Below are 21462 nucleotides of genomic sequence, written 5' to 3'. Positions count from 1 at the left end.
CATAATGCTTCTTGGCACAGTTAGAGATAACAAATGCAAGCTCTATCAACTGCCTAGATTTAAAACCTGGCCTCATTCATAGCTATATAACTTGCAGGTTACTTAAGCCTTCAGTGGTGAAGAGTTACCAAATCTGTAAAATGAGGATAATAATAGTTATAACTTCATGAGTTAATACTTGCTAGAATGGAATTAATGCTTGTTAGAATGTTGCCTGACACATAGCAAGCACTTGAAATTTTGTTGTATTAATGAGTTCCTCTGAATTAATTGATTTCATATCATCTGCTTCTAACCTTTTCCTCCTTAATATATTATTTTATGTTTCTGACCAGTGCTTTTTAGCAGTTGACCTTTAAATATAGGGACAAAATTAATTTTTCTAGTAAAACTTACTTTGAATTCTATGATGTAGAACTAATAACACAAACTATGGTGATTGCTTCTATCTAAGAAGCATATTGCATGGCTCTGTTCAAGCATATGACAAGATATATATTGTGACGTTCTTGGAGTTCACTGATATTTCCTTAGTTTCATTTCTTCAGTGTTATGCATTTGCCATAACTATGTTGCATTTCTACTAGGCATCTTTGGTTTTGGAAAAATTATTTCCGTAGTGTCATGATCAGCTGATTTCACCTCTGCTTTCATGTTATCTTAGACAAGAGGTAACATTAAAATTCTTTATAACTTTTACAGTGAAAGGTAAAAATGAGCTACTTTTTATTGAAGTTATGCACCAGTACTTCCTGAATCACAGTTAAAGATTTTTTTTAATGTTCCTCAACAAAATATAATACGCTTCAGCTTAGTTCATTAGAGGATACCCTTTGTGTTGATTTGAAATTAATGAGAGTTTTATGTATCATTTTCTCCCATTTCTGAGCACAGTTTATAGGACTTACACAGTGCAATTTATTTAAATCTGTTTTTTTTTAGGCACTGTCAGTTTGCATTACCTCTTCCCATTCTCTTTGTTTTCATTATGATGATTGGTTATTTTCAGGACCACTTGGCAACAAAAAAAGATGTATTTACAAGAATCATTTAACAACCGGGCTGTGTTAAAATGCACATCCTATATTTTGTTCACTTAGTAATTCTTACTCATTTCCACCTGTTAGCCGTGAAGTACTGTTAAATATATTTGTGGATTCTTGCAATTTAAAGAATATCTTTAACTAACATTACTCATTTTACTAAGCTTATAGTTCTTTGGCGAAATGACTTTTTAGGGCCACCACAGGAACGTATAGGATAAGACTTAAACTTCATTATGCTAGAAAGTGTTTTTAGAGAATCATGTCGCAATGTCAAAAAGAAGTAAGCTCTGACTTGCCATTAAAATAATGATACCATGGATGATAACCTTTTCAGTGTATGAGTCCTTGAGTTCACAGTGTTAAAAATACATAAATGGAGGCAGATGTCAACTATAGATGTAGGAAAAAATAATGGATGATAAAACTAGTAAGTGAAAGTTTGATGAGGACCAGAATAGTGACATAGTATCAAAGTATTCTCCCACAAATATTTAATTACAAAGAGAAAAGTAGTAACTGTTGGAGAAACTTGGTAGATACACCTTAACTAAGCTATTTAAGTTAAATTAACATTATTAATATTGGGATAAACTGACATCTTTGCTTCTGATAACAATATATGGGAAAAGATACAGCGTTGCTTTTGTGGTATTTGTTGACAAATATGCATAACCTGAATCTAACTAGAGGAAACATGAAGCAAATGCAAATTGAATGGCATTACACAAATAGCTTTAAAATAGTCAAGGTAAAAATACACAAAGAAGAACTAAGGAGACTCTAAGAAAACAACTGCATGCAATATGTGAGGCTAGAGTTGATTCCGGATTGGGAAAAAAGGAAGCAATGTTACTGAGACAATTAATGAAATTTGAGTATATGCTATCAGTCAGATAACAGTCTTGGATTAATCTTAAAATCATATAAGTACTGTGGCTGTTTCCTTGTCATTAGGGCTAGTTTTAGGGAGTAAAAATGACCAGCTTTACCTTCAGATGGTTCACAAAATGATACAAATGTGTATAAATAGAGATACTGATAAAACAAATGGGCAGATTATAAACAATTGGTACATGTGGGTAAAGACTAGTCTTGTATCATTTTTGCACTTGAAATTGTATGAAAAAATAAAGTACCATGCTTTTACCCGTGTGTGTGCATATGTGTGTGTCTCCACCCCCAAATCCTGCCAAGTAAGCACACACACACACGTTTTCAGACAGAGGTCTTTAAGGGATAAAAGGCAGCCAAAGTGGTGGCATAAAGTTTAGTCAGGTACTTCAAGATCAGCACTCTTGAAATACCAGAAAATGTGTATGTAGTAGAAAATAAATTTCCACACTTTTGGAGGCCTGAGGCTTGGGCAATTGATGACTTACAAGGAGCTAATAAGATTATAGAACTGGTAGTAGATGCTCATGCATCTGGAAATGTAAAGCAGTGATAATACGTGGCTTTCTTTTCCAAATCCAATCCCAGATACATCTCTAACATCCATTATGTTCCAGCTTTTATGGCAAGTCAACATTTTACTTCTAATTCAGGTTTTTCTGAAATGTAAAATCTTGCCATTTTGATGACTTGGGTTGCCTTTACCAATTCCGAAAGGAGATCATACAGTTAGAATTATTTGGCATCAGTACTGACAATAATACAAGTTCCAAAAGATGCATAATTGAGAAATACCAGTACTTCAGATTTTTGAAATAAATATCTTTGATTCCTGAGTGGTTGGCAACTGTCTGAAGCATTTATTTCCACTGTCTTCTGTTGCACCCAAACAGATTTGGTTATTTTCAGGCAGAGGTCTTTATCCCGTCCTTCTACTTCTTTGGTGATTTTTATTTTGCTTGATACTGAGATAAACAACCTTATGAGAATTTTTTAAGACAGCCTTTTTTTTTTTTTTCAGATTTTTGATGTGGACCATGTAAAAGGTCTTTATTGAATTTGTTACAATATTGCTTCTGTTTTATGTTTTGTTTTTTTTTGGCTGTGGGCTATGTGGGATCTTACCTCCCCTACCAGGGATCAAACCCGCATTCCCTGCATTGGAAGATGAAGTCTTACACTTGACCACTGGGGAAGTCCCCTAAGACAGACTTCTAAAACTCATGTGTTAGTTGAGTTATACCTTTTTCAAGGAAGCATCTCAAACACACACACAGAATATTAATGGTATTTTCAGGAAAATACATGTTTTCAGTTTTTTCCTTCACTTTCTCATTGACAAACACTGAGAGAATTTTTCACCCAGTATATGATGTTGATAACAGAAGTCCAGAGTACTTACTAGTTTTATATTTAAAAAAGAATTTTCAACCTCAGTATAGGCCAACTTACCAACATATGTATTCATGGTCATAATGGGAGGCTAGATTTGTTTTGTAATTTTTTTTAATATCCCAGAGATTCATAGTCTGATGATTAAGGAAATTGTATGATAACTTTATCAAATGCAATAACATATGTAACTTTGTCTTAATGATGTTGTGTATGCTGAAATACTACAGTAACTGTTGTTAGTATAACAGAAGGAAAAGTCAAGGGGATAAAGTCATTTTTTTACTCACAAAATTGCTTCATTATATATGAAAAGTGGAAGGGGGCTATGCTGAAAAATTATTTTTTATAGCACATATCACATTTTCCTTTTGACTATGTAAAAAGCAAGTGTTCATTTTTGTGGGGAAAATTAGATTATTTAAATATATCTGTTGCCTATTAATGCTAAATGATTACTGGATTCTTAACTTCTTTTGGTTAAAGTCAACAGTGATGGGGATATACATGTGTATAATGCAGTATTTTTGTTAATTTGCAGACCATGAAGACTATGACCCACAAACTGTGAGGCATGGGAGTAGATATAGTCATGTTCAAGAAGTTCAAGAACGGCTTAATTTCCTTAGGTTAGTTTTAAACAATTAGTGCTGTTCGCTTTAAGGCACACATAAGGAATGCAATGTTAATATTCTTCATAGCTGAGTCTTTTTTAGGTAGCCATTTCACCTGTAACTGAGTATTTTCCTACATAAGAACCATTGCCTAAAGTTAATGTAATATTTCCTATGTGTTCATTATTAAATGCCTTTTAATTATTGACTAAGCTTTAACTATTCTTTTATTGCATTTTGAAGAAAATACATTTTAAATTGCAGAGTGGAGTGTATGTTTATTTCTGTTAGAAATTAAAGTTTATTCTTCATACATTTTCATACTTTCATACTTTGAGAGAAAAACCATCAGCCAGGGAACATTTTCATTAATGCTATCATAGCAGTAAGGGTGGTTGGTATGCTTATTAGGTGCTTTGTTTATTCTAACGATGGCTGATAAAGGCAAACTAAACCTATATATAATAACATTACTTAAGATGGAGATAAGGAAAAATAGCCTATCTTTTAAGCCAAAACTAAATAATACTGAATTTGCTCAGTAATGTTTAACTTTTTTTTATATAAATTTATTTATTTTTGGTTGAGTTGGGTCTTCATTGCCGTGCGCGGGCTTCTCATTGTGGTGGCTTCTCTTGTTGCGGAGCATGGGCTCTAGGCATGCAGGCTTCAGTAGTTGTGGTGTGCAGGCTCAGTAGTTGTTGCTCATGGACTCTAGAGTTCAGGATCAGTAGTTGTGGTGCACATGCTTAGTTGCTCTGCGGTACGTGGGCTCTTCCCGGACCAGGGCTCGAACCCGTGTCCCCTTCATTGGCAGGTGGATTTTTAACCACTGCGCCACCAGGGAAGCCCTGTAATGTTTAGCTTTTAATGATGTGTCTGTTTATGTGTATGGATATGGCTATGTAGCTTAAATAATGAGGTTGCTTAGAATTTCAGATAGCATATCATAGCAGAAAAGTATATTTAAATCATAAGTATGTTAAGAAAGAATGCTCAGGCTATCAGTTTTTCATAAAATCTTGTATTTATTATTTTTCATACATATTTACTCTTGGGAATTTTCTCTTTAGAGTATGTTGTATACTGTATTTCTGTTGCTGAACCATGTACTTTATGGGGAATATTTAGATTGACATACAGTCTATTTTCTAAGTCAATCCAGAGCTACCTTTAAGAATTTTATCATCTGTCAGATAGATCTGATCTCTCTGATGCAAGTGTTTACACATTTCAACTTAGGAAAAATTCTATTCATAAAATTTTATGACATTAAAATCTAGTCATCAGATTTTATGACTTTTTTTTTTTAAGATGTTGGGGGTAGTTTATTAATTAATTAATTTATTTTTGCTGTGTTGGGTCTTCGTTTCTCTGCGAGGGCTTTCTCTAGTTGTGGCGAGCGGGGGCCACTCCTCATCACGGTGCACGGGCCTCTCGCTATTGTGGCCTCTCTTGTTGTGGAGCACGGGCTCCAGACGCGCAGGCTCAGTAATTGTGGCTCACGGGCCTAGTTGCTCCACAGCATGTGGGATCCTCCCAGACCAGGGCTCGAACCCGTGTCCCCTGCATTGGCAGGCAGATTCTCAACCACTGCGCCACCAGGGAAGCCCCTATGACATTTTTTTTAAAGCGCTCTTCCCCCTGCCACCCCCCAAACATCCAAGGAAAAAAAGAAGTTGCCACCTCATATCTAGATCTCTCGCATAATGGACCACTATTACTGACTTTTGTGTACAGAATCCCTTAGGTTTACTGAAATAGAAAAATGGTTTAGAATTTCCTTATTCTGTTAAAGTTTAGTATCAGACCTATTGTAGTTCCTGCTCTATACATACGTAGTAGTGCAGTTCACTAAAGGAAATGGTGTTTTATTATTCTGGCCCTCATGTATGCTCATTTGTAAATTGGAGAGATTAGGTAGAATTAAAAAGTTCTAAGAAGGCACCTTCATACTCAGACCTAGAATTACTGAGATATCAAAGACCTACAGTTAAGACCCAAAAGAAGAAACCCACTGACATTAAATGAATACACCATACTGTATTGGAAATGAAGCCACCATTTGTTAACTGAGAATTAAATGTAAAATTATTATTCAGATTAAATTTAACTTCTGTTTTCTTTCATTATCATTCATAGAAATAACACAGAGTAAGTAGAAGAGTGCTAAAAGAGACTAGAGTCTAACTGAAGGGAGACACTGATTGAAGGAGAATTATCAGCTTCATTGTAGTCTTATTTTAATGGACACCTAATAGTCACACAGCTAAAAAGCACCAGAGGACATCTTGAATATTGATAAACATATTAGTGATCACTGACCTAGAAATAAGCTTAAATTACATAGATTGTTTTGTTTACTGTGTGCAGGTATTGAGTATAATATTTTTAGAAATTAAAAAATTTTGAGAAGCTTTATTTTACAACAACATTCTGTTATGTCAGAGTCATCTAACGTAATAACCCCATTTTGCAATGAAACCATATATAAGCAGGGAGCTAAGTCAGGATCTGCTTTAAAAGCCTAAACTTCTTGAGTCAGAAAGAAGCTTCTGTATTTAGCTCACATCACCTAGCATAATTCCTGGAGTTTAGTAGTTGCCCCATGAATATATGCTTGTTAAATAAATGAATTAATAGCTGTTATTTTTTTCCTGCCAGATACATGGTTAAGATACAAGCTTTTTTTTAAGCTATAATTAAAATGTGATTGTGCTAAATGAATTATTTTAGACACATTGAAATAAATTGTGTTTGAGGGTAAAATTGTATAGACCTAATTACAGATTTCTTAAATTTTTCCAAGATTTTTACTGAAGGATGGCCAACTGTGGCTCTGTGCTCCTCAGGCAAAACAAATATGGAAATGCCTAGCAGAGAATGCAGTTTACCTTTGTGATCGTGAAGCCTGTTTTAAGTGGTATTCCAAGTTAATGGGGGATGAACCAGACTTAGATCCTGATATTAATAAGGACTTCTTTGAAAGTAATGTGCTTCAGCTTGATCCTTTCCTGTTAACTGAAAATGGAATGAAATGTTTTGAACGATTCTTCAAAGCTGTTAACTGTCGAGAAGGGAAACTAGTAGCAAAAAGAAGAGCCTATATGATGGATGATTTGGAGCTAATAGGATTAGACTACCTTTGGAGGGTAAGTGAGAAGTCAGAACTCCTGTTTGCAAACATTATACCTGAGGTGGTTTCTAAAAATGGTTAAGGAGTTATAATTTTGCTTGTAAGTTATGTGTATTTATCCTTGTTGATGCTTTTCCTATTTATTGGGGGATAAGAGAGAGGGCATGGGTGGGAATTGTTCATCTTTAGCTTCGTGTTATATCAATTTTATTTTCCACTAACTTTGGGTTCATTCTCTCTCTCTCTTTCCCCTCTCTTTAACTATCTGCCACTAATACATCTATTGCATTTAGAATTTTTTCAGGTATATGCAAGTACAGTAGCCATTTTCTGCCTGCAGATCTTTCACATTCCTTTCATGAAGGTCATAAGCTACCTTACATAAGTTATATCTTGGGGTTTATTGTACATTTAATGCCATAGTGAATGATGGACAGAACAGAGGACTATTAGTTGGATGGAGTTTTCAATTAATACCTTTATGATATTCCTTAATTTGTGATATATTTAAGTACATGGGAGTAAAATGCTTAAGGTTTTTTCCATCTTTAAAAATCTAACCTATTACATTTCAGCTTATATTGTGTTATGGATGTGGGGTTTTTTGGTTTTATTTCTAAACCACAGGTAAGCTAAGGCGTTTGCTTGGTCTTTCATTAAAATCAAGGGTTTTTCTCAGCTCAGTCTCCCTCTATTCCTCTCCTTTTCCCTCCTCAAACCTCTCAAATGGTCAGCCCTGAAACACCCGCATAGCATAGGATTCTAAACATGTTGTAAAAACCTCTGATGTAATTAGATAAGTGACAGAGATGTGCAGAAGTTGTTGGAGTTGACAGGATTGCTTTTTGTTGATAAATGATTTTTCATGTAAAATTTTTTAGCTTATTTGAATTATTCCTTGAAAATTTCACAATTTTTATTGTTTTTATTTTAAAGCAAATTGCTCTGTTGAGAAAACTTGTATGTATCAATTCTTAATATTCCATTTTCTTAATTTCACATGATTTGCATATCAAAATCAATTTAGTCTTAAATTATTGAATTTTTTTAAATTGAGGATATAATTTGAATTAAAGTGCCAAATGAAAATACATTTTGAATGTTACTAATACTTTAATTTTTGGATCTAGGTTGTAATTCAGAGTAATGATGACATTGCAAGCAGAGCTATAGATCTCCTTAAAGAGATATACACAAACCTTGGCCCCAGGTTACAGGTCAATCAGGTGAGGATTGAAGTACATAAAAACTTCCACTCCAGTTAGATTGAAAAGTAATCTTGTGTTTAGTAGAATCTTTTTAAACTTAGAATTAATTAGAAAACTAGAAACTTAACTTTTTAACTCTTGTCAAAAATATTTAAGTATTTAATGCACATTTGTCCTTTACCAAATGCCAACTCAGTGAATGTTTCCATGGTAATTACTTTTAGGTGGTTATGATCATTTTGAATGTAATTATTTATTATTGTGTTTCTTATTATTGTGTTTTATTATTGATTACACATAATGTGAGTTACCTAATTTTAGGAGTTACCTAGAAGTTGAAATTTTACTGTCTTTAATTGGATTAATGTCATATTTGGTTTTAAATTTTGAAGCAGTTTGAACTGTTTTTATTTGGCCCAATATTTATAGGTGGTTATCCATGAAGACTTCATTCAGTCTTGCTTTGATCGCTTGAAAGCTTCATATGATACATTGTGTGTTTTGGATGGTGACAAAGACAGTATTAATTGTGCAAGACAGGAAGCCACTCGAATGGTTCGAGTATTAACTGTTTTAAGAGAATACATAAATGAATGTGATAGTGATTATCATGAGGAAAGAGTAATTCTACCTATGTCAAGGTTTGTAAGAAACTGATCTTTTGGTGTTAATTTGCAATAATTTATTTTTCTTAACCAGTTAATTGGGAAAGTTATGATGTATAGATAAAAAGGACCATAAAGAAATTTTTTATTTCTGGATGTCAATATCCTGCCTTTTAAAAACATTATTTGCATCTTACAGATTTTTTTTTTTTTTTTTTTTTTTTTTTTTTTTGCGGTAGGCGGGCCTCTCACTGTTGTGGCCTCTCCCCTTGCAGAGCACAGGCTCCGGATGCGCAGGCTCAGCAGCCATGGCTCACGGGCCTAGCCGCTCTGCGGCATGTGGGATCTTCCCAGACCGGGGCACGAACCCGTGTCCCCTGCATCGGCAGGCGGACTCTCAACCACTGCGCCACCAGGGAAGCCCAGATATTTTTTTTTAAAAATAGAAAGTTTTGAGTTACATTTTGGAGAGGCATTGTGCTCTGAGGTATTACCATCCATTGAATGTTGCTCTGGTATTTTGCAGTTTGATGTGTTTTTATTTTGATATTATTTGTTTACACTGTTAAAAATAAAATTCTTTAAAGCTGCTTATTTAGTAAATGTCACAGAATATTTTAAATGTCATTACTAAAATTTCTTTAAATACAGGAACTATAATATAAATCACTAAATCATTTCAGTGTAATTATATATTGTATATATTATGTGATATAAATATATTATAAATTAAATAAGCAATATATTAAATTATTTAATAATAGTGTAAACGGCATTTCTAGTTTGGGGGAAAGTTTGTAGGATTAAGTATGATCAGATGTCTTAAAAATTGTGATCATTTTTTAAATGGAAAATGTAAAATTGCTTACTTTAATGTGATTTTTATTTTGTATCTTACCTGTGGGAAGGGAATATATACCAAGAGAAATATTTTGGTGTGAATTTTGTTTTTAAGAATTCAAAAATTTTTTTAGTGGAAACATGCATTCTGACATTTTTGTTGATACTCTCAAGGTGAAGTTCATTTCTTCCACATTTATAAGCACTCTTGGGCTTCCCTGGTGGCGCAGTGGTTGAGAGTCCGCCTGCCGATGCAGGAGACACGGGTTCGTGTCCCGGTCCAGGAGGATCCCACATGCCGCGGAGCGGCTGGGCCCGTGAGCCATGGCTGCTGAGCATGCGCGTCCAGAGCCTGTGCTCTGTGACGGGAGAGGCCACAGCAGTTTGAGGCCCGCATACTGCAAAAAAAAAAAAAAAAATCTCTTGGTGAATTGACCTTTTATGGGTTAAAATTAATTGATATTTTATTCATGTCTGTTATTAATCATAAGTAGAAATCTGTTCTGCATTCATAGAGGCAAAGATTAACAACAAAGGCTTATAGTTATGTTGTGTTTTCAAGATTAATTATAGTGTTTACAGTTAAAGAAATAAAAAATTTTTATTTTGTATATCCTAAAAACAAAATTAGTCTAAGCTTCTTCCTTAGGAAATGTTAAATTCCCAGCTTTTTGTCTTGGCCATCTACTGAATATTACTGTGTTTCCCCCCTCCCCTCCCCGCAGAGCATTCCGTGGTAAACATCTCTCTCTTATAGTTCGATTTCCAAACCATGGCAGACAAGTTGATGACTTGGACATATGGTCTCATACAAATGATACAGTTGGTTCAGTAAGACGATGTATTCTTAATCGTATTAAAGCAAATGTAGCCCATACAAAAATTGAACTCTTTGTGGGTGGTGAATTGATAGATTCTGAAGATGACAGAAAGCTAATTGGACAATTAAACTTAAAAGATAAATCAGTAAGTACATATAATTTTCAAATATTCTCCCAAAATTAAACATTGAGGCTGTTTTCTAATTGTTCATTAATGTTTGGGCATCTAACTCTTGTGTACAGTCTTCTACGTTAGGTGTTTGCATTATAACCCTAAGTAAGATGGGTTGTGTTGTGGAGGAGATATGCTACTAAGGGGTTATTTTGGATAGAACTTTTTAATTGTACCTCTAAAATTAAAGCATGAAGTCTTTTTTTAGCCTGTGATATATCTAGTTTCTGCATTTTCTGCATTTTGTGGAAGTATTTTCCATTGTCTTTGCTGTTCTATCATTTTTAGGTAATTACAGCCAAACTTACACAAGTAAGTTCCAATATGCCTTCCAGCCCTGATAGTTCTTCTGATTCCTCAACTGGATCTCCTGGAAACCATTGTAATCGTTACAGTGATGGTCCTAATCCAGAAGTGGAAAGTTGTTTGCCTGGGGTGGTGAGTAGATAGTGTGTGTAAGGCATTACACTCTTCTTTGACAATACAGAGAAATGTGTAAAATGGTTCTTTTTGTAAGACGTTTACATGTTCTAAAGATTGGGAATGTCAAATAAATATACAGTTAACTGTTAACTTCTTGTTGGATTTCCTAGTTGTTGGATTTTAAAGTAAAATTTCCCCATGGATATAGAATTATATTTGCATAGAATTAATCTGTCACTATTGAGCTACAATACTACTAAATATATACCTCTAGAAAATATTAGTCTTTCCTTTGGAACCATTTTTACAGAAACGTACAATCTCCTGTTTTTCTCAGATGCTTAGTAATACTTCTCACATATAAAGAAACAGCAACTCTTCCCTTTCTTACTCTTTCTCTACCCATCCTTCTTAAGAATCATAGCTGGAATAATACCAGCCACTTCATTGTCAGAGGAATTTGAGTCCTTGCGACAATTGGATTAGGAATTTAATCAACACTAGTTACCCCTGAAGGATGAAGTGTCTTTTGTATAAACAGCATCTGAGAGCTGTGTGTAATTCATGGTTTACAAAACAGAAAATGTGTCACAAAGAAATTAGAGTAGCTTAGGTTTATTTAATAAAATGATTGAGTTTGCATTGTGAAGAATCAGTGGGTTTGTAAAAAGTGAAAAGGTAGGGAAGGCAGATAATTTCAGGTAGTAAACATGGCATATGCTAAAGATGGGATTGATAAGTAGAAAACTTACTTGGGGAGAGTGTATAGGTTATTTTGAATAACAAAATTTTTGGACATAATTTATAGGTATGTACTTTTTGTTTTCTATATTCCAGATAATGTCACAGCATCCCAGATACATCTCTTTCCTTTGGCAAGTTGCTGATTTAGGTAGCAATCTGAACATGCCACCTCTTAGAGATGGAGCAAGAATACTTATGAAACTTATGCCACCAGGTAAGAAAAATACCTCCCCACTCCCTTCTCTACCCTGCTCCTAATGCTGACAAGTACTTAATAGACAAATACTGTTTCTTTTGAGATACACTTTGTGGTGTAGTGTATGATATTGATCATGTGTCATCCATACCATTGCTGATGAGAAATTTTCCATGAGTGATTAAAGAATATTTAGGAACATATAATGTAAAAAATATTTTTAGTGAACTAATGCACACAAGTCAGAAACTCAGGATTCTTCAAATCCTATATGAAAAACAGTAATATACCTCACGCATCCTCATCCTCCATTTCTGTTTCAAAAAAAAGACTTTTTATCTTTTAGGTTTCATTATTGCGTATAACAGTTTATCCCTAAACAGTATGTTTGCATTATTAATTTTTATGTCAAGTTTAGATATTATATACTGGCTTTCTTACTTTCACATCCTTTTCTGGTCATCTCACAATTTTGCTGAAATAAATTATTCATATTTTCAAGACTGTAAATATTATGGAAATATTTGGCTTAATAAAAATGCTAAAAATAAAAATTCTACTAACATTACAGACTATATCAAAATATTGTAATCTCCTAGGTTACCCACCTATGTATACTAGTTTTTAAAATCTCCCCCTTTTATTTGCTAGATTTTCTGTGGTATTCATTACTAAGTCTCCCTCATTCCCTTCAGTAATTTTTAAAAACAATTTTCAACATGGTCAGATGTGTTATATCCTGTTTTTGTTTATTTTCGTCTTTTGCTTCAGTCTGTTTCTTGGACTTCTTTATACAACTTTTGTATTGTGGATGCTCTAGTACACCTGTGTCTTGGGACTTTTTCAGTCAGTCCTTATTTTGCTGAAACATAGCCCCCTAAGAAAGGGGGGGAGTACATCGGAAGCAGATTTTTTTAAATAAAAAAACTACTTTTCTCAATTCAGCTGAACTCTTAACTATAGGAGTATTTTTTGTTTTGTTTTGTTTTGCTTATAGTAGTTTGAGTATAGCATTAAAGGTTGCAAGTTTGTTCCTTTATAATAAAGTTTCATAGCAGTTTTGACCATTGCGAAGACTAAAGCTATTTGTATGTCAGTTTTCTTTCTGTGGAGAAGCCTTTTAAGTTTGTTTTTAAAGCCCTTGAGTTGAGCTCTTCTGATGAACTCATCAGAAGAGCTTTAGGTGAATTGTTTTTTGTTGTTGTTGTTTTGTTTTTTGGGTGCTGGGTACTCAGTGGATTTCATCAGTCAGGAGATTAATTGCTTCAGATGTGAGTGTTTTGAAAAATGTTTGCTCATATTTTTCTCATTCTTTTATTTGTGCTTTTGAAAAATTTTTATGCATCAGAATGTGCTGTTGAATTTACAAAATCCATTTCAGTTATTGTTTTGCCTCTCTTAAGCTATTACAGTTTTTTTTGAAGATCATGTTGATACAACTCTCAGTTGACTTTTTTTAGCTTATTGTAACATTTTCACTTTTTTTTTTTTTCTGTTACCTATAGTTCGGTTTCATTTTATGAACATTTTGCAGTATTTGTACTAAAAGGATATTTCTGTTTCCCTAAACCCCATGTTTTGCAAAACCATGCATGTATTGTTACAGAGAAAATCTCAAAATTACAGAAAAGTAAGAAGTACAAAACAAAGAACTTTTTCTTTTTTAAACCATAAGAGAGCAGTTGCTCTGATGCTCTGTCATCCTTCAAAATAGTATTGTGATTTTCTTCAAACCAAGGACATTCTGCTATTAATAGCAAATTAAATATGTAAACCAGAAAATAAGCACTGAAATGTTTTCATCACCTAATTGACTGTCCTCATTCAAGATTCACCAGTTACTCTAGTTACTCCAGTAACATTCTTTAGCAGAGAGATTGGAAAACTTTTCCTATTAAAGACTAGATAGCGGGCTTCCCTGGTGGCGCAGTGGTTGAGAGTCCGCCTGCCGATGCAGGGGACATGGGTTCGTGCCCCGGTGCGGGAAGAGCCCATGTGCTGAGGAGCGGCTGGGCCTGTGAGCCATGGCCGCTGAGCCTGCGCGTCCGGAGCCTGTGCTCCGCAACGGGAGAGGCTGCAACAGTGAGAGGTCCACGTACAGCAAAAAAAAAAAAAAAAGGCTAGATAGCAAATGTATTAGGCTTTGTGGGATAAGGGGCAAAATCAAGGATGCTGTGTAGGTACTTATGTGAAAGGGGAAGCAAATTTCCACAAAAATGTTTATTAGCAAAATTCAAACTATAAAAATGATAATATAGTGCAGTTTTTATGATATGGGCCTACTAATGAGAATCACAGTATTTTTTAGGGCGTTATAGTATTTTGTTGGGGTTCAAAGTTTGTGTTCCATATCATCAAATCTGTTGCAAATATTCATTTGTTACTGCTTATCTCTAAAATATAAATTTTATATTTAATCTTTGATATGGTTTTTCCACAAACAGGTACTACTGGTCATTATTCCTTGATCATTTGTAAAAGGCATTCATAGAATTTCCTGTATTCTTCTCAATGTTTGATTTTTATCATGTCATTACACTGAAGTTTAATCACTTTGAATTTTAGGCTAGGTAGGAAGCTCTTCAATTTCGCAGTTAACTGCATTTTGAAATATGGAGATTTCCTTTGCACTTACATCACAATTTGGAAAGTGCTATGGGAACTGTAGCTTGAGTTTGGACAATATATCTGCTGTAAATTTAAATCATCTCTACCTTACTTGTAGTACCTAATACAGTGTAAATGCTATATGAACGGTTGTTATACTGTTTTGTTTAGTGAATAATGTCAAGAAAGGTCTGTGCTTGTTCAGTACATACAGATTGTAGGCCTAACTACATAGTAAACACAATAACATAACGTTTCTTTAAACACAGATTGCTTTCTTTCAGTGACCTGAAACAAAAATAATTGAATAACATAGAATATTTAAAACAGAAATACGTACAGAAAATTTAATTATCAATAAGAGAAAATATAAACTCACCCCCGCACACATCGCACACACACACAGACACACACTCACACACACTGTGTTGACATTCACCAAAATAGTGGGTTTTGTCTCTTTTAACCCTCATGTGATGGTCACAGTGTTGACAACAATTGCTGTTTGGTTGCCTACAGTGCTCATGTTGTGCGGCACTGAGATGTGTGGCACTATTGCTAAGCTGTGAAACACCAGGGTAACTCAAACCTCTGATAATATGTTAAAAAGATCATCTATGTTGGGAGAAATGCGTTCAAATTGTAGACTCTGACACTTGGGAGGAGATCAGTAATACTAATGTCAGAGACTTCCCTGGTGGCGCAGTGGTTAAGAATCCACCTGCCAGTGCAGGGGACACAGGTTCAAGCCATGGTCCGGGAAGATCCCACATGCCACAGAGCAACTAAGCCCGTGCTCCACAACAAGGGAAGCCACCATAATGAGAAGCCTGCGCACCGCAACAAAGAGTAGCCCCCACTCGCTGCAGCTGGAGAAAGCCCGTGCGCTCAGCAACGAAGACCCAACGCAGTCATTCATAAATAAATAAATAAATAAATAAATAAATAAATAAATAAATAAATAAATAAGTAAGTAAATACATACATACATACATACATAATTAATTAATTAATTAATTAATTAATTAATTAATTAATACCAGTGTCAGGATCAGTGGAGGTAGAGTCAGGAACATCAATCATTTCCACATGAAGCGGAGAGATTAGATTAGGGTTGACTGGGAGCATTGCCAGTTCGGAGGACCTTGAATGGCATATTCTTCTCATCGAAATATTTCTTCACTTCAAGAATGAAACACTTGTGGAGCCATTCCGAGGATGAGATAGCTGACACCCAGGCCTTCTTGTTATGTTGCCAGAGCACAAGCAGGCACTTTTTATTTTTATTCTTGAGTGCTGGGGATTGTTTACTCAGGAGAGGAGGCCTGGCTTGATCATGTGATCTGCTGCATTGCCACACAACACAATAGTAATGTGATCTTTCCAGGCCTTGAATTCTGGGGCCTACTTGGCATTCTTATGGATGTGGGTACTATTGGACACGTTTTTCCAGAGCAAGCTTTTTTCATCACAATGGAAGATTTGCTCTGAGTGTAGCTGTTTTCTTCCATGGATTTCTTGAGCCCCTTTGGAAATGATGCTGCCTCAGCATCAGCCAGTGCCAGTTATCCCATGATCTCTTAAGTTCTTGAGGCTGTAGTGCTTTATATAGCTATCCTGCTGTCCCTTACTAGCCTTAAAGTCTTTCATCGTGCTCTCCTAAAACCCCTCACAGCAGTGCTCTTGGAGGCTAAATGCTTTTTTGGTCATAATTTCACCATGAATAGGATATGTTCTCTAACATATCCTATAGCCACACACTTAATGTTTTCCCACTCATTGCAAACAGATAATCATGAAACAGACTATTTTAGCCATTGTAGGGGCAGCACAAACACAAGTTTCAGCTTTTTGTTTTATTGTGTGAATGCTCAACTTGCTCTTAACTTTACAGCCTTTAGGTCAAAAGATCAAAGATTTTGATTTTCTTGTTTACAGGTAGCACTTTATACTCCTTAGCCTGTGACAGATTGCTTTGACCAGTTAATTACACTTTAGAGCCATTTTTTAAGAGAAACAGTACATACAACAGCAAACAAAGAAGATGTGAGCAGTGCTCAATGAGTGCAGGAGATAGATTCAGGGTCTGTGAAGTGCTAGGAGGCTATAGCAGAGTATACTTAAACATTGCTTAATTCGCTTGGTTTCAGTGTAGTACATGGTGCATGGTCAATTCAACTTTTGCTTTTTGGAACCTTCTAGGTTGTGTTGTGTCTTGATTTTTCAGTATTTTTGATTCACATTTGGTGGAACGCTTGGATGCTAGATCTGTAGATGTGAAAGGCTGACTACTTGTGAATCAAACAGTGTTAGTTGGCATCTTAATAACTTCACTGCAGTATTTTCAACACTTTTGCCTTGTGGTTGTAGGTTGAATTCATTAAGAAGCATCAAGTCTGCAGCAAAATCTAAACTCCTAAACCATTCCAGTGTTTGAGAATATTTCTACTTGCACAAAAAAAATTTTATTCTTGACCCTGAGCTTTTAAAAATCACAATAAAACATTACTATTTTGCTAAAACGTTGAACTGCTATGTGGTAGGGCAAGTCAGAATACCCTGATTCTGTTTCCAGCAAAACTTTATAAACTAAATATTGTTAAGTCCATGAAAGTAAATGGAGTTCGCTGTTGACACTGCTGGTTAATAACATATTAATAGATTTGAATGTTTTCCACAAACTACTTGCTCATGAATAATCCAATGAATGACCATAGGATTTAAACATCTTACATTTTCACAAGCTTTGTAAGTCTTTCTTCCTAAGTCTTTTTCTCTTCCACATACACCATTACCATGATAATTTTATCAGATTTTACTGTTTGTATTAGTGTTTTCTCAGCTTATTTGAGAATATTTTCATTCGTAATTGTTTAATGCAGACTATCTAATTAGAGGCAAGGTCTTTAATCACTGCAAACTTGATATTGCTTTATTCTGAACAAATACTGAGCAGCATCATTAATATCTGTCACCTTAACATGGGCTCCCCAAAAAAATCACTCAAAGTCATTTGCCTTGCTTTTCTTTTTCTTTTTTTTTTTTCATTTTACTTTATTTACTTTTTTATGTAACAGGTTCTTATTAGTCATCCATTTTATACACATTAGTGTATCCATGTCAATCCCAGTCTCCCAATTTATCACACCAACACCAACACCCCCTGCCGCTTTCCCCCCTTGGTGTCCATACATTTCTTCTCTACATCTGTGTCTCTATTTCTGCCCTGCAAACCAGTTCATCTGTACCATTTTCTAGGTTCCACATATATGCGTTAATATATGATATTTTTCTCTTTTTGACTTACTTCACTCTGTATGACAGTCTCTAGATCCATCCACGTCTTTACAAATGACTCCGTTTCGTTCCTTTTTATGGCTGAGTAATATTCCATTGTATATACGTACCACATCTTCTTTATCCATTCGTCTGTCGATGGGCATTTAGGTTGCTTCCATGTCCTGGCTATTGTAAATAGTGCTGCAGTGAACATTGTGGTGAATGTGTCTTTTTGAATTATGGTCTTCTCTGGGTATATGCCCAGTAGTGGGATTTCTGGATCATATGGTAGCTCTATATTTAGTTTTTTAAGGAACCTCCACACTGTTTTTATAGTGGCTGTACCAATTTACATTCCCACCAACAAGAGGGTTCCCTTTTCTCCACACCCTCTCCAGGATTTGTTGGTAGATTTTCTGATGATGCCCATTCTAACTGGTGTGAAGTGATACCTCACTGTAGTTTTGATTTGCATTTCTCTAATAATTAGTAATGTTGAGCAGCTTTTCATGTGCTTCTTGGCCATCTTTGGAGAAATGTCTATTTAGGTCTTCTGTCCATTTTTTTTTTTTTTTGCGGTACGCGGGCCTCTCACTGCTGTGGCCCCTCCCGTTGCGCGGCACAGGCTCCAGACGCGCAGGCCCAGCGGCCATGGCTCACGGGCCCAGCCGCTCTGCGGCATGTGGGATCTTCCTGGACCGGGGCACGAACCCTCATCCCCTGAATTGGCAGGCAGATTCCCAACCACTGTGCCACCAGGGAAGCCCTTTCTGTCCATTTTTGAACTGGGTTTTTGTTTTTTTATTATTGAGCTGCATGAGCTGCTTATAAATTTTGGAGATTAATCCTTTGTCAGTTGCTTCATTTGCAAATATTTTCTCCCAGTCTGAGGGTTGTCTTTTGGTCTTGTTTATGGTTTCCTTTGCTGTGCAAAAGCTTTTAAGTTTCATTAAGTTCCATTTGTTTGTTTTTGGTTTTATTTCTATTACTCTAGGAGGTGAATCAAAAAATATCTTATCTTGCTGTGATTTATGTCAAAGAGTGTTCTTCCTATGTTTTCCTCTAAGAGTTTTATAGTGGCTGGTCTTACATTTAGGTGTCGAATCCATTTTGAGTTTATTTTTGTGTATAGTGTTAGGGAGTGTTGTAATTTCATTCTTTTACATGTACTTGTCCAGTTTTCCCAGCACCAATTATTGAAGAGAGTGTCTTTTCTCCATTGTATATCCTTGCCTCCTTTGTCATAGATTGGTTGACCAGAGGTCGGTGGGTTTATCTCTGGGATTTCTATCCTGTTCCATTGATTTATGTTTCTGTTTTTGTGCCAGTACCATACTGTCTTGATTACTGTAGCTTTGTAGTATAGTCTGAAGTCAGGGAGTCTGATGCCTCCAGCTCCGTTTATTTTCCCTCAAGATTGCTTTGGCTATTCAGACTCTTTTATGTCTCCATACAAATTTTAAGATTTTTTTTGTTTTAGTTCTATAAAAAATGCCATTGGTAATTTGATACAGATTACACTGAATCTGTAGATGGCTTTGGGTAGTATAGTCATTTTCACAATATTGATTCTCCTAATCCAAGAACATGGTATATCTCTCCATCTGTTTGTGTTATCTTCGATTTCTTTCATCAATGTCTTATAGTTTTCTGCATACAGGTCTTTTACCTCCTTAGGTAGGTTTATTCCTAGGTATTTTATTCTTTTTGTTGCAATGCTGAATGGGATTGTTTCCTTAATTTCTCTTTCAGATTTTTCATCATTAGTGTATAGGAATGCAAGAGATTCCTGTACATTAATTCTATATCCTGCTACTTTACCAAATTAATTGATTAGCTCTATAGTTTTCTGGTAGCATCTTTAGGATTCTCTGTGTATAGTATTATGTCATCTGTAAACAGTGACAGTTTTACTCCTTCTTTTCCAATTTGTATTCTTTTTATTTCTTTATCTTATCTGATTGCTGTGGCTAGGACTTCCAAAACTATGTTGAATAATAGTGGTGAGAGTGCACATCCTTGTCTTTTTCCTGATCATAGAGGAAATGCTTTCAGTTTTTCACAATTGAGAATGATATTTGCTGTGGGTTTGTCACACATAGCCTTTATTATGTTGAGGTAGGTTCCCTCTGTGCCCACTTTCTGGAGAGTTTATATCATACATGGGTGTTCAATTTTGTCAAAAGCTTTTTCTGCCTCTATTGAGATGATCATATGGTTTTAATTCTTCAGTTTGTGAATATGGTGTATCACATTGATTGATTTGTGTATATTGAAGAATCCTTGCATCCCTGGGATAAGCCCTGCTTGATCATGGTGTATGATCCTTTTTTCTTTTTTTTTTTTTTTTATGGCGATTCCCTTGTATGTTATTTGTTGCTTTTCCCTTGCTGCTTTTTTTTTTTTTTACATCTTTATTGGAGTATAATTGCTTAACAATGGTGTGTTAGTTTCTGCTTTATAACAAAGTGAATCAGTTATACATATACATATGTCCCCATATCCCCTCCCTCTTGCGTCTCCCTCCCACCCTCCCTATCCCACCCCTCCAGGCGGTCACAAAGCACCGAGCTGTTTCCTGTTTCCTGTATCGAGATGTTTCCTGTTTCTTAAGGTACGATTGTATTGCTATAAACTTCCCTCTTAGAACTGCTTTTGCTGCATCCCATAGGTTTTGGGTCATCATGTCTCCATTGTCATTTGTTTCTAGGTATTTTCTGATTTCCTCTGATTTCTTCAGTGATCACTTAGTTATTGAGTAGTGTATTGTTTAGCCTCCATGTGTTTTTATTTTTTACAGATATTTTCCTGTAATTGATGTCTAGTCTCATAGCATTGTGGTCGGAAAAGATACTTGATACAATTTCAATTTTCTTAAATTTACCAAGGCTTGATTTGTGACCCAAGATATGATCTGTCCTGGAGAATGTTCCATGAGCACTTGAGAAAAATGTGTATTCTGTTGTTTTTGGATGGAATGTCCTATAAATATCAGTTAAGTCCATCTTGTTTAATGTATCATTAACAGCTTCTGTTTCCTTATTTATTTTCGTTTTGGATGATCTTTCCATTGGGGAAAGTGGGGTGTTAAAGTCCCCTTCTATGAATGTGTTACTGTCGATCTCCCCTTTTATGGCTGTTAGTATTTGCCTTATGTATTGAGGTGTTCCTACGTTGGGTGCATAAATATTTACAATTGTTATATCTTCTTCTTGGATCGATCCCTTGATCATTATGTAGTGTCCTTCTTTGTCTCTTCTAGTAGTCTATATATTAAAGTCTATTTTTTCTGATATGAGAATTGCTACTCCAGCTTTCTTTTGATTTCCATTTGCCTGGAATATCTTTTTCCATCCCCTTACTTTCAGTCTGTATGTGTCTCTAGGTCTGAAGTGGGTCTCTTGTAGACAGCATATATATGGGTCTTGTTTTTGTATCCATTCAGCCAATCTGTGTCTTTTGGTGGGAGCATTTAGTCCATTTACATT

At 35.3% G+C, this 21462-nt stretch overlaps 1 protein-coding gene across 5 annotated transcripts in view; it reads left to right on the top strand.

Moving 5' to 3' along the window:
• The window catches only part of LOC308609614 (ubiquitin carboxyl-terminal hydrolase 9X-like), a 115537-nt gene that overhangs the window by 29311 nt on the left and 64764 nt on the right, over nucleotides 1-21462 (top strand). For all 5 annotated transcript variants that reach the window (XM_081223335.1, XM_081223334.1, XM_081223333.1 and 2 more), the window contains exons 14-20: nucleotides 3871-3958; nucleotides 6753-7095; nucleotides 8210-8305; nucleotides 8717-8928; nucleotides 10458-10698; nucleotides 11014-11163; nucleotides 11986-12106. In XM_081223335.1, the coding sequence (XP_081079461.1) occupies nucleotides 3871-3958; nucleotides 6753-7095; nucleotides 8210-8305; nucleotides 8717-8928; nucleotides 10458-10698; nucleotides 11014-11163; nucleotides 11986-12106 (1251 nt within the window). The remainder of the gene's footprint in view (nucleotides 1-3870; nucleotides 3959-6752; nucleotides 7096-8209; nucleotides 8306-8716; nucleotides 8929-10457; nucleotides 10699-11013; nucleotides 11164-11985; nucleotides 12107-21462) is intronic.

Source organism: Mesoplodon bidens, assembly GCF_964165515.1.
Source record: "Mesoplodon bidens genome assembly, chromosome: Y".
Taxonomy (NCBI): domain Eukaryota; kingdom Metazoa; phylum Chordata; class Mammalia; order Artiodactyla; family Ziphiidae; genus Mesoplodon; species Mesoplodon bidens.
Note: the sequence above shows the minus strand (reverse complement) of the source record. Positions and strands in the feature narration are given on the sequence as shown.